At 42.6% G+C, this 17,200-nt stretch overlaps 1 protein-coding gene across 1 annotated transcript; it reads right to left on the reverse strand.

Moving 5' to 3' along the window:
- Positions 1-4,962: 4,962 nt before the first annotated feature.
- Positions 4,963-17,200, reverse strand: LOC125292978 (oocyte zinc finger protein XlCOF6-like). Its single transcript, XM_048240575.1, is given in 7 exon segments — positions 4,963-5,324; positions 5,327-5,445; positions 5,663-5,972; positions 5,975-6,054; positions 6,138-6,923; positions 16,499-16,918; positions 17,139-17,200. Coding segments are annotated over 7 exon segments (2,139 nt in total).

Below are 17,200 nucleotides of genomic sequence, written 5' to 3' on the forward strand. Positions count from 1 at the left end.
GTTCCAAACAGAGTGACAGGATGCAATGCCTAATAATCTCACTGCCTTCGGCATAACTGCTAACAGGAGGATGCACCTTTCTGTGTCTCTGAGGTCGATGTGAGCAATGCCTTTAGGAGGGTTAATTGTAGAAAAGCTGCTGGACCGGATGGAATTTCTAACAGGGTTTTGAAATCCTGCGCTGCTCAGTTAGCTCCTGTGTTCACTTATATCTTTAACACATCATTGGCTCAAGAGACAGTTCCTACTTGCCTCAAGCAGTCTGTTATTGTTCCAGTAACGAAAAACAAAAGTCCATCATGTCTGAATGACTACTGCCCAGTAGCCCTGACGTCTACAGTGATGAAGTGTTTTGAGAAGCTTGTGAAAAACATTATCTGCTCATCCCTCCCTGCCTCCTTCGACCCCCTCCAATTTGCTTACAGAGCCAACAGGTCTACAGAGGATGCCATCTCAAACCTCATGCACACCACCTTAACTCACCTGGAGGAGGGGAATGGGAATTATGTGAGGATGTTGTTCATTGACTTTAGTTCAGCATTCAACACGATAGTACCTCTCACCTTGGTCACAAAGATGAAGGCCTTAGGACTGAACACCACCCTGTGTCACTGGATATTTGACTTCCTCACCAACCGTTCACAAGTGAGTGGGGGGTCTGACATTTGACTCATTAACCATCAGCACTGGTGCTCCCCAAGGCTGTGTTTTGAGTCCACTGCTGTACAACATCTACACACATGACTGCAAAGCCAACAGTAGTCATACCTCCATCATCAAGTTTGCAGATGACACAGTGATCTTGGGCCTGATTAGTAACAACAATGAACAGCTCTACCTGAATCAGGTTGATGAGGTGGCACAGTGGTGTCAATCTAACAGCTTGACACTGAATATCAATAAAACCAAGGAAATGGTAGTGGATTACAGAAGGCAGCAGCAGAACTACAGTTACACCCCACTAATGATCAGCGGGCAACCTGTAGAGAGAGTCACAAGTTTTAAATACCTTGGTGTCCACATTACTGAAGACCTAACATGGACTGTTAACACTCAATATGTTCTGAAGAAGTCCAGACAACGACTACTTCCTTCGTCAGCTAAGGAAATTCAAAGTTTCTACATCCATCATGAAGGCCTTCTACACTTCAGCGGTTGAGAGTGTTCTAACTGGTAGCATCATCACCTTGTATGGGAACTCCACAGTTAGAGATTGTAGTACTCTGCAGAGAGTAGTGCGCTCAGCTGAGCGTGCTATAAGAACTCAACTCCCTGCTCTACAAGATATCTATTCCAGAAGAGTACTCCTAAGAGCCCAAAAGATTCTGAAGGACTCTTCTCATCCTAACAATGGATTATTCCTACGCTGAAATCAAGAAGCGCGCCTATGTAGTCACAAAGCCAGAACTGAGAGACTCAGGGAAGTTTTTATCCCCAGGCCATCGAACTCTGAACTCACACTATACTGACTTTGCACACATTCACTCCTCAGCACTCTCAAACATTTCCCAACTCTGAACTCACACTATACTGACTTTGCACTCATTCACTCCTCAGCACTCATGACCCCACACACACACACACACCTACTAGACTTTTAGCACTTTCACATCCCTCACCCTATGCTACAGACCTTTTATTTATTTTCTTATTTCATCATACGTCAAAACACACACACACACACGCACACATATCTGACTTTCTCCAACTTTTGCACATCTCCATAGAACTTTTTATTTATTATTTTTGATTTCTCCCCCATCTACCCAGTTCCTTGCCTAGCCTTTCTGTCCCCACCACCCCCACCCCCCACCCCCAACACACACACAAAAAACACACACACTTACATCATCACTGTCATCACCACACATACATACAGCACACTGCTTGCTACAGTAAGCCTCCTCTACTTGCTGCACACTGCCCCCCCCTCCCTCCCTACATACACAGCACATTGTCTTCAGGATCTTCTCCAACACACATCCTCTACATACTTACAGCACACTGCCCCCACCTACCCACACACACACTACACACACACACACACACAGTCACTGCTACACTCCCCTCCCCCCACACACACATCTTCATCACTCACATACATCATACATACAGTACTCTGCTTGCAATAGTAAGTCCCTTCACCATACTTGCAGTACACTGCCCCAATACACAGCACATTGTCTCATGAGGAAGCTTCTCCAACACACATATTGCACACTGCCCTCTCCCCACATACACAGCACACTATCCCATCTCCCCTGTCATCCCCCAACACACACACCAAGACCCTGGCAGTTGGGTTAGCCCCTTGAGCCGTGGATCTGCCCAAGGTTTCTTCCTTGGTAAGGGAGTTTTTCCTTGCCCCTGTTGCTCTTGGGTGCTCCTTGTTGGTGCCCCCCCATTCCAATCCTCCCCCCACCTTTCTTATGCAGCCCTTGCCACTTAATCTACTAAACCCCTCTTCTACTGCACTTTTTACCCCCCCACTTTGCACAAATAGGCTGACACCAGACATAATTTCACTGCATTTCTTACTTCCAGTAACTATATGCATGTGACAATAAACTTCCTTGTATCCTTGTAACAGTACGCCTAGGCCTACTGTTAAACACATGAAAAAATATTAAGCTGCTGTTTTCTCTTCATAATGAGCACTAGGCCTACGCTTAAATGATTTATGACTGAATGGAACGTTGCGTTTTTAAACGCCAGAACTGCTTATCACGTCGTGTGACAAAGTTTACACCAATCATCATCTTCTAATATATCCTTACGTTGAGATGTCCATTCTCTTTGCCCTAGGCTATTATTTGTGCGCGAAGCATGTTTCAATTAAGACAAAACACAAGCTATTTTTTTATTGTTGTAATATTGAATGATTTCATGAATAAATTATGCTTTTAGTCGTACAGGATTCTGACTGGCGGCGCCACTGACCAAGGCCACAGTAGCTTGTGAACCTCTGATTTTCAAAGGGAAATCACAGAGCATAAAGGGCAACTCTTCTCTTCAATTTCCCTTCCAAATTACTTTTTATTGTCTGAAGACATCTATCGCAAGACTCTAACATTCTAACAGCAACAGCAAAGCAAATGCAAGCTAACCAAAGTGCAGTCGGTTCTCCCGCCATGGTTTTTTGAAATCACACACCTGCTGTATCTGAAGCCCCACGGACGCATAAGGCCTACGACTATCACTCTACACGCCCCCTGTTGCACGTCACAATTTAATTTACTATAGCTGATCCTGCCTTCTGGCTCCCCAAAATGCCTCATCATGTGAACAGATCAGCAGGCCGGCAAATTTTCACCTCGCTTTCAGACACAAAAAGACGGCAAAAAGACGTCTCCTCTTCCCGCAAATTTAGCGGGATCTCTGTGTGAAAAGGCCTAATAGGTTAATGATGACTCAATGATGACTCAAACTTGAATGCATGAATAAAAGGTCTACAAAGATCATTATTCAAGTTTGGGTTCCACCCCACAACTTAGCCCATAAGCATTGGCTGAATACATTCTTAGAGATTCTTTTTCTTGAACTTTCTTCTGCCAAGATTAATGGCGCTACTCCTCGGACAATACAAACTTTGAGAAATGGAATTGCCAGAGTTCAAGACATTTTACTGGAGAGAAACTAAGTGGACTGTTCTATACTGACTGTGCTACACTGATAGTTGTGTTGTATCCCATGTGGTGGGGGTATGTTTGGGTTTGTGTATCTGTTTTGTAACAACGCCTTTCATATATGTTGTTACTCACCAAATACAATAAAAAGTGAGTACCAAAAAACCCATATCACACAAACACACCCCATCAGAATATACCACTGTATAACCCTGAACAGTGAAATACCCAGTGACTCCCAATGTTGTACAGAAACACCTTGTTGTACAGAAATATACATATACAAACAGAAATAGGGAGAAAAAAAAGCATTTATTGTATGGCAACTGTACTACAGTACATAGACATGACATGCCCAGTGCACATGTTGTTCCGCCATGGTAGACTCTCTCTGGTCAAGGCCACAATGTTGCTGGGGTAGGGCCAGATAGATAACACCAAAGAAATTCAAAGGTACCATCCAAAACCATGGAGTACAATCCAGATTGCTGTGAGTGATACTATGGGCGCTACTTTAAATGCTGGCCAGTCTAACTGAGGCCTGCTTAATAACTAAGCCAAATCTATTTGCAAATGTAATACCATGAGAAAGATCCTAAATACAAACGTAATGCCGTTGGTTCATTTACAAGAACTTTGCTCCTAGACTGACGTTGTACAGCACTGAAATTAGGGCCCCTTCTCTCCTTGGCCATGTTCATCAGGTCAGATGTCAATATTATGTCTGGCTGTTGGCTGGGAAAAGAATGCCTATGCTAAATAAACAGCTTCAAAGTGCAGTGTGTGTTCATGTGTATGTGTCCCAAAGCTAAATGAATAGACTCCAAATGTCAAGGCTCAGATTTGGGTTCAGAATTTTTGGGATACTATAACACAAATATATGACACGCATTCACCAATGTGCAAAACTCTCCACAAAATTCATACATGCTACCACACCTACAGAGGAATAATGCATTGGTATGAAATACGCAATAACTCCCAAAACATTCATACACATCTTTTAATACAAACATCAGACTACACACATGGAGAAACATGACTGTTGAAAAACTGGAACACAGAACATGAAATAGTATATCTCAGGGCAAGTCTACATATTCTGTCCGGCATGTTTACACTAATGTTTTTTTAGACATCGAAGAGTAGAATAACTCTTGCCACACTGAGTGCAAAAATGTGGCCTCTCTCCTGTGTGATTGCGAAAGTGTTTTCTGAGATCTCTTTTAAAGGTAAACTTCTTAACACAATCAGTGCACTGGAATGGCCTCTCTCCTGTGTGAATCCGCTGGTGTGTTTTGAGCTTGTTGCCCCTTTAAAGCTCTTGCCACACTGATCAGTGAGTGAGTGCCCCCTCTCTCCAGTGTGAGTGTGCAAGTGTTTTCTTGCCACAGGTAAACTTCTTACCACAATCAGTGCACTGGAATGGCCTCTCTCCTGTGTGAATCCGCTGGTGTATTTTGAGACTGTCCCCTTGAGTGAAGCTCTTGCCACACTGATCGCAGTGGTACGGCCTCTCTCCAGTGTGAGTGCGCAAGTGTTTTCTGAGATCTCCTTTACAGGCAAACTTCTTACCACAATCAGTGCACTGGAATGGCCTTTCTCCTGTGTGAATCCGCTGGTGTATTTTGAGACTGTCCCCTTGAGTGAAGCTCTTGCCACACTGATTGCAGTGGTATGGCCTCTCTCCAGTGTGAGTGCCAAGTGTTTTCTGAGATCTCCTTTACAGGTAAACTTCTTACCACAATCAGTGCACTGGAATGGCCTTTCTCCTGTGTGAATCCGCTGGTGTATTTTGAGACTGTCCCCTTGAGTGAAGCTCTTGCCACACTGATCGCATGCGGCCTCTCTCCAGTGTGTAGTGCAAGTGTTTTTTGAGATTTCCTTTACAGGTAAACTTCTTACCACAATGTGCACTGGAATGGCCTCTCTCCTGTGTGAATCCGCTGGTGTATTTTGAGACTGTCCCCTTGGTGAAGCTCTTGCCACACTGAAGTGTTTTCAGTGTGAGAGTGTTTTCCCCTTTACAGGCAAACTTCTTACCACAATCAGTGCACTGGAATGGCCTCTCTCCTGTGTGAATCCGCTGGTGTATTTTAAGACTGTCCCCTTGAGTGAAGCTCTTGCCACACTTATTGCAGTGGTATGGCCTCTCTCCAGTGTGAGTGCGCAAGTGTTTTCTGAGATCTCCTTTACATGTAAACTTCTTACCACAATCAGTGCACTGGAATGGCCTTTCTCCTGTGTGAATCCGCTGGTGTATTTTGAGACTGTCCCCTTGAGTGAAGCTCTTGCCACACTGATCGCAGTGGTACGGCCTCTCTCCAGTGTGAGTGCGCAAGTGTTTTTGAGATTTCCTTTACAGGTAAACTTCTTACCACAATCAGTGCACTGGAATGGCCTCTCTCCTGTGTGAATCCGCTGGTGTATTTTGAGACTGTCCCCTTGAGTGAAGCTCTTGCCACACTGATGCAGTGGTGCGGCCTCTCTCCAGTGTGAGTCGCCAAAGTTTTTCTGAGATCTCCTTTACAGGTAAACTTCTTACCACAATCAGTGCACTGGAATGGCCTCTCTCCTGTGTGAATCCGCTGGTGTATTTTGAGACTGTCCCCTTGAGTGAAGCTCTTGCCACACTGATCGCAGTGGTACGGCCTCTCTCCAGTGTGAGTGCGCAAGTGTTTTCTGAGATCTCCTTTACAGGCAAACTTCTTACCACAATCAGTGCACTGGAATGGCCTCTCTCCTGTGTGAATCCGCTGGTGTATTTTGAGACTGTCCCCTTGAGTGAAGCTCTTGCCACACTGATCGCAGTGGTACGGCCTCTCTCCAGTGTGAGTGCGCAAGTGTTTTTTGAGATTTCCTTTACAGGTAAACTTCTTACCACAATCAGTGCACTGGAATGGCCTCTCTCCTGTGTGAATCCGCTGGTGTATTTTGAGACTGTCCCCTTGAGTGAAGCTCTTGCCACACTGATCGCAGTGGTACGGCCTCTCTCCAGTGTGAGTGCGCAAGTGTTTTCTGAGATCTCCTTTACAGGTAAACTTCTTACCACAATCAGTGCACTGGAATGGCCTCTCTCCTGTGTGAATCCGCTGGTGTATTTTGAGACTGTCCCCTTGAGTGAAGCTCTTGCCACACTGATCGCAGTGGTACGGCCTCTCTCCAGTGTGAGTGCGCAAGTGTTTTCTGAGATCTCCTTTACAGGCAAACTTCTTACCACAATCAGTGCACTGGAATGGCCTCTCTCCTGTGTGAATCTCCTGATGCCTTTTGAGATCTTTAAGTGAAGTGAATCCCCTACCACACAAGGAGCAGGAGTGTGGCCTCTTACCTGTGTGGACATAATGATGTTTCCTGAGCTGAGACCGGAAGTGGAAGTTTCTACCACACACAGAACAGGAGTGTTTTTTGGATTTATCTGTCTCTGTATGTGACATGGAGGGGAATGCTGGGGTCTCCGAGGATGAGAGAGATGATCCTTTTGCCAAAACACACACACACGCACACACACACACACATATATATGAGAACACACACCCACAGGACATAAAACATGAACAGTTTTATTACATCATGTTATAGGAGTAGGGGTGGGCGTTATGGAATTAAAACAAATGGTATTCATGGGATTTTTTGTGTCAACAATATGAATGACAACGTGACAATAACATTCAACATGCTCTGAATATCAAGCATGGCCATAAGAAAGACTAATGATTTCAAAGTTGACGTAAAGACTACGGCCATTACGATGCTAGAGTTGAAAACGATACCCAAATATGAAAGGCCAGACTCTCTTCATGAAGAGAATAAATCTGGTTTTACCAGCTAGTTATTTAGACCAGGGGTCTCAAATGCTACCCTGCAAGCCAAATCCAGTATGGAATGTTGTGTTGTGTGGCCCTTTGATTTATTTACATTTATCATGACATTTGCTATAGATTTTGTATATCATTTTATGTCAGTTTTGTATATAATCTCATGTCAGATCTTACGAGTGTTGGGCTGCTTTTTGTTGCTGTCGTCTGTCTTTTGCTGGCCCAGTGTTCTACAACAGTCCACCAGCACCACGGATACAGTCCTTAACTGGACCAGAGCTTGTTGGTCTGAAGGGGACCGATCTGTTTTGGAACACAGGACTGGAGCCATGTTGGACCTCTCTTGTCCCTAAAATTCAAGTGTGAAATGACAAATACAAAAGGCAAACATCAGTGTTAAATTTGATCAGTTTTGAATGTTCCTTAAATTAAATGCATTATTTTTCTACTTGTCATCTGAAGATGGTTTAACTGTTTTATTAGCTTTAACGTGTCTGACCTTAATTGACCTCAATAACAGTTTGCAGTTAGCATGTCTGATGATATGGGCTGAGTTTAAAAAAGCTAAGTGGAATTCTGTAGGATTCTAGTTGTCTTGAGCGTGTTGTGTCAAATTCCAATCCACTGATTAAAACTCAGAATAATTTAGACAAAGTAAAAGAATCCTTTAAGATGTGTAGCTTTAATGCAATCCAGACTGTGTTGTGAGCATTAGTTTATGAAGTAAGCTGATTCTAACATTTTGTACATGGCTCTTATACCCCTGTCAAGTAATCGTCACTTGTTTGTGCAAACTCAAAATAGAAGACATCTCCTATGTCTTCTTCCCCAGATTAGGGTAGACATAGGTAGCTGAGGCTTCATGCTATTTCCTTATTCTGACCTCTAACCTTGCTGACCAGTCACTCCAGGCTTCAAGTCCTTATCGGTCATTCTTGGCACCAAGCCTATTTGTTTAGCTTACATAACCCTGCATTTCACCACAGCTTCACCACACCAGAATTCAAATTCATAAAAACACTATATATTACAATTTTTCATAAAAACACTACAAACGCAGCCACTGGACACTCCTCCACTGACCGTTGTATACAATACAGCGGCCACACATGGTACAATGTGGTATTACAAGTGGTAAGCTGGTGCTAAGTGGTTTAACATGCTAGCTTCTTCTTTTTTGCCTTCAGATAGGATAGTGAAGAAACTGGCAGGAAGCAAGTGGGAGAGAGAGATGGGTTAGGATCAGGAAATGACCCAGGCAGGACTCAAACCCGGGTCCCCGTTACTCTAAGCGAATTAGCCTGAAAAAGGGTCAAAGGTGGCAGTAAATACAGCAACATTTTATTGATTACTGCCCAAAATCTCTCCAATCTCTCCAATATCTCCCATGCGGTGGAAAGATCCATATCAAAAACTTACTCACTATGAGGGCTTAATGAACTGATTGTGCACTCAAGGTCTTGAGGTAAAAGGTCAAGGTCGCATTAGGTCACACAAATACAGGGCTGTATCTCCAAAGCAGATCGATTGATCTTCATTAGCACAGTTATTCATTATAAAGTCTAGATGAACTGATATGTAGGCTACTCAAGGTCAAAAGTTAAGGTCTATTAAGTGGAAATGCATGGATTCAGTTGCTTCCAGTAGCAGCAACTGGAATCCATGCATTTTCACGGAATTATTTTTGGTCCCTTATCATACTTGTTCGTTCGTACTCGTCACTCGACTTATCGTGACTAAATTCAAGATGGCGTCGAGCGGTAAAATTCCTTAAGGTACTGTCTGTATAAATCGTCTTTTAAATAAACTACCAGTGCTTTTTCAAAGTTCTCTATGTCTCGTTTTAAATGTCAAGGCCCTCGGAAGTCTACCAATGAAGTATGGAGCTACTTTGAGCCTCGTAAATGGTGTAAAACAGTGATTTATTTGCATGGCTAGGCCGATGCCCGAGGCACCACAACGAAACACTGTGTTGGTAGCATTGGCTAACTAGCGCCAGATTTCTGAGTGCCGGGGACAAGCTGAGGTGAGCTATGAGACATACAGAAACACTTATCGGGCAGAACTGTGCGCGCACAAGGCTTCACAAAACCAAACTCTCTCAAGCGAAGAGATCACAACACATGATTGGTCCAATGTATTCACAACACACAACATGATTGCCGCGGTGTGTTCACATGTTGACTTTTGGCTGCGGAAGGGGCGGGATATGTGTAGACAACTGCCATATTGGCATTATGAACCCCATGCATTTCTATCACTACCGTTTACCACAGCCACTTTCGATTTAAAAACTATAGCGCTATAACTATAACTATAGTCGCTGATCTGGAAAAGTCTGGAAACGTTATAAACTAGATGTACCGCATAGCGGTACAAAATATGACCGCCGTTCAGTCCTGTACATCCGTTCCGCGAAAAAATAAATCACACTTCAATTTGTCTCCATATTTTACTCCATCCCCCACTCTTGAAACTTTTGTGTATGCTTGTTTGGCATGCCTGAGTGTGTGTGTGTGCGGCTGCACAGAAAGTAGCCTACTGGTGCTGAAAAGGTGAATAGATTGTAGAATAGCCAAAGAAGATGTAGCATTGTTATAAAACCTTTAAAATCTCTAAACAATCACAAGTAGGGCAGTTCATCACAGTTCATCCATTGCAACTGGATTGATGAAAGATCACTTACACCTGTAGACTACATTGTATTGCATAATGTTATTTATTTATTTATTTATTTATTTTTTATGTATTTATAAACAAAAACATCTCTGTCAGTTCCATGCCGTTTTCAACAGCTTTGAAAAACAAAAGGTCATTTTTGGATGGATGGATTTTTTGTGAATGTTTCTTCTTCTACATAAGATTTTAGTCATCTTTAGTTCATGTAATACTTTATTGTCAATGCACAAATTAAGTAACAGTAGTCTGAAACGTTATTGTTAATGCACAAATTAAGTAACAGTAGTCTGAAACGAAATGCTGTTTTACATCTAACCAGTGGTGCAAATAACTGACATGTCCAAATGGGCCTTGATGAAATGCGTCGCTAGACTGTTCATACACATTTTAACGGGCCAAAGTTGAAGAGCTTTTGTCCGTTATTGTTCGTGCAAATATATGTTGATTCATGTTCCCTTATATTGTGTAACTGAGGTCCATGGCTAGTCTGGCTTTCATCAGACCAAGCTCAATCTTTTAAGAAATCAAAAAATAAATAGTAGTCCACTAGTCCATAGGCACCCGATATTGTTTAATTTTCCGATTGAAATATACACGCTCTGGCTATTCTAAATGCAAAAATGCATCAGGGAGTTATGACAAAACGGTAACTAACAAACTAGATCCTAATAGAAAGCTGTTAGCTTCCCTAAGCTACAGGTAGGATTATAAGGTAGGCCTATTTACAACATAAATTGTCAATAGGCTATGCTGGCGACACAAATAAAATCTCCTTTGGATACCAATGGCTTATGCCTTACAGTATCAAGCGGACTTAAACTGCCATATCGTGGCGAAAAGTTGTAATAAAATTCACGCAGCTCCATGAGTCAAGGAAAGCGCGAATGAAGTAGCCACTTCTAAATGGGACCTACTACACAGTAGCTTAAGGTGTGTTGCTAAAGCAGCCATAATGAAATGAAGGTGTCATTGTTTGGATACTTCACACACACGTGCTTTTTAATTTCACAGACTACAACTACCAAGCTGGAATCAAAGCACATCGATTCCCCTCTCACACCCTGCACGTACTTAAAACAAAATAAACAAGCGTCTCAGTCTCACGCATGTATAGGCAAAACTGTATCAGACCGGTGTAACGTTGGTAAATCTTCCATTGCACAGAATGATTTTGTAGCATGTGCAATAAATGACAGTCGAAAGATACAAACAGTGCTGCTATCAATTTGATTGGTATAACCGCATTTATAGTTTTCTACAAATGCAATCAATCAAATGGGCCTCCATCACTCAACCAACATTACCTAGGTCCTTATTGATATTACAAGATTAACATTACCTGCAGTAAAACCAAGCATGTCCGATAAACATCCTCAGATTTATTTCGGCTTCAAGAAGAAATGGGAATTACACTTCATGTGAACATCGTCCTATCCTTATTAGATGTTCGCTGCGGTGAATTACAGTCCTTGTATGAAGCGTCCATTGTTTTTCCAACCCACTTTTAACTTCCCAACAAAATTACGTCTCACTGCAACGATGCGCCATCTAGTGGACAAACGACTACTTATCGCCAATACTGAAAATGCAGCCATGATGATGATGATGAATATTTATTTTGGCTTTCTTTTAATCCTACTGAATTTGTAATTATGTATCGGCCGTTCTAATACCGATAGTATGTGGGTGCCTGTGTGTGTGCATGTGTATATGTGTGCACCGCCATTTACAGGCCAATGAGTGTACAGTCACTAAATGTACACATAACCTAATTTTTTTAGACCCCCCCATGGATGAAATTCTACATACTAGTGGGGCTACATACCCACCAAATTTCATGTACCCCGGTGGTTCGGTGTCCCGGGTATCAATAACCAAAAATTCAGGAAGTAGATGACGGGAAAAATTCTTGAATTGTGTGCATGTGTGCGTGTACAAGTTTATGTTTATGTGTGTGGGTGTGTGTGTGTGTGTATGTGCGTGCTTGTGTGTTTGCCTGCGTATGTGTGTTTGTGCATGTGCATGCATGCGTACATATGTCTACTGTGTGAGTATGTGTCATACGTATGATTACTGTAAATGTATGTGTGTGCGTGTGTATCTGTTTATGCACATGTGTGCACATGGAATGGGTTAACATGACCCCTGGAGGCAAAACATACGGAAAAATTGGTCATCCTAGGCCCTACAGTTCTCAAGATATTCACAGAGAACTGTGTCTGCCCTACCCTCCTTTCGGGGGGTCCAGTCCAGCGGGGGGATACAGATCAAAACGAAAAATGACGGTTCCATGCTATCCATGTGGGGGTACATGCCCACCAAGTTTTGTGTACCCCGGTCTTTCAGTGTCCGGGAATCCTTGTTGGTGTATCGTCACTAAATGTACACATAAATTATTTTATTGTAAGGCCCCCCCATGAACGAAAGTACACAAAACTTGGCATGCATTCGGAGGGTGTCATAATGATCCTACACTTTTAATTTCGTGCAGTTTTGACCTTGTCAGCCAGAGATATTGTGATGAAAACACCTAATGTTTTGCTTTTGAATTTTTAACTAGGTGGCGCTATACATGAAATAAGTGGTAATGGGATGGGTTGACATGCCCCCTTAAGACCAACATACATAAAAAAGGTGGACCTCCTAGGCCCTACGGTTCTCGAGATATTCAGAAAACTGTCTCCGGCCACCTACAGGCCAGTTGGTGTATAGTAACATAAATTAATTTATTGTGTGACCCCCAATGAACGGAATTCCACAAAACTTGGCGTGCATACAGAGGGTGTCATAATGATCCTACACTTCCAATTTCGTGCAGTTTTGACAATGTTAGGTCACAGATACCTTCAATTACAACACCTCATTTTTACTTTTTTGTGTTTAACTAGGTGGCGCTATACATGAAATGAGTGGTTATGGAATGGGTTGACATGGCCCCTTGAGATCAACATACAAAAAAAATGGTCCTCCTAAACCCTACGGTTTTCGAGATATTCACAGAAAACTGTGTCTGCCCTACCCTCCTTTCGGGGGGTCCAGTCCAGCGTGGGGGCTACAGATCAAAACGAAAAACGATGGTTCCATGCTATCCATGTGGGGTTACATGCCCACCAAGTTTCGTGTACCCCGGTCTTTCAGTGTCCCGGGAATCATTGACGGAAATTTGGGCATGCGAAAAAGAAGCTGCGCGGCGGTCATAATTATGGTGTTCCAGACTAGTATCTTCCAGAAAGGAGATCCAGGTGGGTGTGGCCAAACAGCATGCACAGCATGCCATTGTCAACCAATCTCCCAAAAGAACCAAACTGGCATCCTAGAAGGCTCTTACCAGTACCAGCTGTGCTGTTGTTAGTGTTCGCATGTCCTTTAAGGTGGTTAGCTGTTATAGATAAACAGCTTTAATGCACCTGACAGTCATGGCAACTTTTACCACCCAGTGAGACCCAATAAGAAAAGCTGTCCTGTGTGAATATTCTTCGTTATTCATCTCAAAACACACATCAAAGGTTGTTGCAGTGATGGCAAACAGTCTCAGTCTGTCATGCTACAAGTTCATTGGTGTGTGAGATAATGTTAGTCTACCTGAAATGATTGTGTGATGAATTGAGTGGCCTTCTCCAGGTTGATGCAGGCTTGTCTGTGACTCATATCCAGATGCTGATGGATCTCATCCATCCACACACACACACACACACACACACACACACACACACACAGAGTGAGAGGGAGAGAGAGAGTCAGGTGCACTGACTACAGATCATTAATGTGGCCAGAAACCCCCAGGGAACGCAGAGTGATGTCGCCTTCAAACTGACCAAGGATGAACGGGCGGAACCGCCGTAGCCAGAGACAACAGAAGGCGCGAGGTGAAGACCTTCCGATCTTTGCATCGCGCTTGGTGAAGTTACCAAGCAACATGAAGTGGAGACTTCACGCAGATATTAACTTAACAACACCAAAGCCGTAGGCTACTGCAAGCTAACAATACTCTACCCTATCTTGCCAATCCCTTTGTAATGCAAAAATAAAGCTTATTAGGCTATATCTAACGCATAAACAACACACTTTTGCTTCCTAAATATCGGAGCAATCCTAAAAAAGCCTAAAGCCTGAAAGAATCAGTAAACGCAACAATCCTACCGCCCCCTTGCGTACAGGATGAGAAATTAACATTTACGCTGCACGCGGCTTTATGTTGCATAAAAACGAACATTTAGTGGTTAAAATATATTTTGAAATGACATTTTTTCAATACATTACTTTACATTTTAAATTCATACCTGAAGTTCTGTATCACAACAGCAAGCCCTCTTTGGTTAATGTTGTTGTTGTGCGTCTTCTAATGATTACAAGTCTGTGTGACCTGTGCATATGGTTTCCTCTCTGTGCTAGAGTATGCATTCTTAAAATGATACATAGGGTAACTTTTGGGGGATTTTTTTTTTAGCAAATTTCTGGACAGCATGTTCTCCCTGGTTTATTTGTGTTGTATGATCATGATATCTTACTGGTGATAATTTGCCTACTGATAATTCTCTATTCTAATTCATTAAAAAAAATGTTGCCCAACATCAACGTGAATGTGCCAGGACAACAAATCTCAGGACATTGCCCAGCAGCATTGGTCAAAAAATTACCTTGTGCATCATCATATCATTATATAAATGAGTGAACCCATATCACACCTCTTCTCAAAACCAAATCATCAGTTTATTCATATGAAGATATCTCATAGAGCTTATCTTACTCCTAGAGTCAGACACTTAATCGGTCAAGCTCCACATCCATTTTGTGCTTTGTGCTCACAAAATGCTTTGGGGACTTTTATGCATATAATGTGGGACTGTCCTAAGATTTATGATTTATAGAAAAAGGTGTTACATTCATTGTCTGATCTCACTGATATTCAACTTCCTGTGGATCCTGTTTTACACCTTCTCAATGATGACTCAAACTTGAATGCATGAATGAAAGGTCTACAAAGATCATTATTCAAGTTTGGGTTCCACCCCACAACTTAGCCCATAAGCATTGGCTGAATACATTCTTAGAGATTCTTTTTCTTTAACTTTCTTCTGCCAAGATTAATGGCGCTACTCCTCGGACAATACAAACTTTGAGAAATGGAATTGCCAGAGTTTAAGACATTTTACTGGAGAGAAACTAAGTGGACTGTTCTATACTGACTGTGCTACACTGATAGTTGTGTTGTATCCCATGTGGTGGGGAGTATGTTTGGGTTTGTGTATCTGTATTGTAACAACGCCTTTCGTTGTTACTCACCAAATACAATAAAAAGTGAGTACCAAAAAACCCATATCACACAAACACACCCCATCAGAATATACCACTGTATAACCTTGAACAGTGAAATACCCAGTGACTCCCAATGTACACACACCTTGTTGTACAGAAATATACATATACAAATAGAAATAGGGAGAAAGAAAAGCATTTATTTATGCTAACAGGCAACTGTACTACAGTACATAGACATGACATGCCCAGTGCATGTTGTTCCACCATGGTAGACTCTCTCTGGTCAAGGCCACAATGTTGCTGGGGTAGGACCAGATAGATAACACCAAAGAAATCCCAAGGTACCATCTGAAAGTCCATCAGCGCATTCACACAGAAGAGAGGCCATTCCTGTGCACTGACTGTGGTAAGAAGTTTACCTGTGAAGGAAATTTCAAAATACACCAGCGCACTCACACTGGAGAGAGGCCATATTACTGCATCCACTGTGGCAAGCAGTTTAGATTCAGTAATACTCAAAAAACAAGAACTTTGCTCATAGACTGACGTTGCACAGCACTGAAATTAGGGCCCCCTCTCTCCTTGGCCATGTTCATCAGGTCAGATGTCAATATTATGTCTGGCTGTTGGCTGGGAAAAGAATGCCTATGCTAAATAAACAGCTTCAAGGTGAGTGTGTGTTCATGTGTATGTGTCCCAAAGCTAAATTAATAGACTCCAAATGTCAAGGCTTAGATTTGGGTTAAGAATTTCTGGGATACTATAACACAAATATATGACACGCATTCACTAATGTGCAAAACTCTCCACAAAATGCATACATGCTACCACACCTACAGAGGAATAATGTATTGGCATGAAATACGAAATGACTCCCAATACATTCATACACATCTTTTAATAGAAAGATCAGACTACATATGTGGAGAAACATAACGGTTGAAAAACTGCAACACAGAACTTGAAATAGTATATCTCAGGTCTACATATTCTGTCCGGCATGTTTACACTGATGTTTTTTTAGACATCGAAGAGTAGAATAACTGAGTGCAAAAATGTAGCCTCTCTCCTGTGTGAATGCGCAAGTTTTTTCTGAGATTTCCTTTACAAGTAAACTTACCACAGTCAGTGCACAGGAATGGCCTCTCTCCTGTGTGAATCCGCTGATGTATTTTTAGACTGTCCCCTCGAGTGAAGCTCTTGCCACACTGATTGCAGCGGTACGGCCTCTTTCCTGTGTGAATCCTTGTGTGTTTTTTGAGTATTACTGAATATCTAAACTGCTTGCCACAGTGGATGCAGTAATATGGCCTCTCTCCAGTGTGAGTGCGCTGGTGTATTTTGAAATGTCCTTCACAGGTAAACTTCTTACCACAGTCAGTGCACAGGAATGGCCTCTCTTCTGTGTGAATGCGCTGATGGACTTTCAGATGGGCTCGTCGCACAAAACTCTTGCCACACTGGGGGCATGAGTAAGGCCTCTCTCCTGTGTGAATCCGCTGATGCCTTTTGAGATCTTTAAGTGAAGTGAATCCCCTACCACACAAGGAGCAGGAGTGTGGCCTCTTATCTGTGTGGACATTATGATCTTTCCTGAGCTGATCTCAGGATATAATCTCATGTCAGACTGAGTGACTGAAGAGAGAGAGAGAGAGATCTTAAGAGTGTTGGGCTGCTTTTTGTTGCTGTCTTCTCTGTCTTTTGCTGGCCCAGTGTTCTACAACAGTCCACCAGCACCACGGATACAGTCCTTAACTGGACCAGAGCTTGTTGGTCTGAAGGGGACAGATCTGTTTTGGAACACAGGACTGGAGCCAT

Source organism: Alosa alosa, chromosome 4, assembly GCF_017589495.1.
Source record: "Alosa alosa isolate M-15738 ecotype Scorff River chromosome 4, AALO_Geno_1.1, whole genome shotgun sequence".
NCBI classification, from domain to species: domain Eukaryota; kingdom Metazoa; phylum Chordata; class Actinopteri; order Clupeiformes; family Clupeidae; genus Alosa; species Alosa alosa.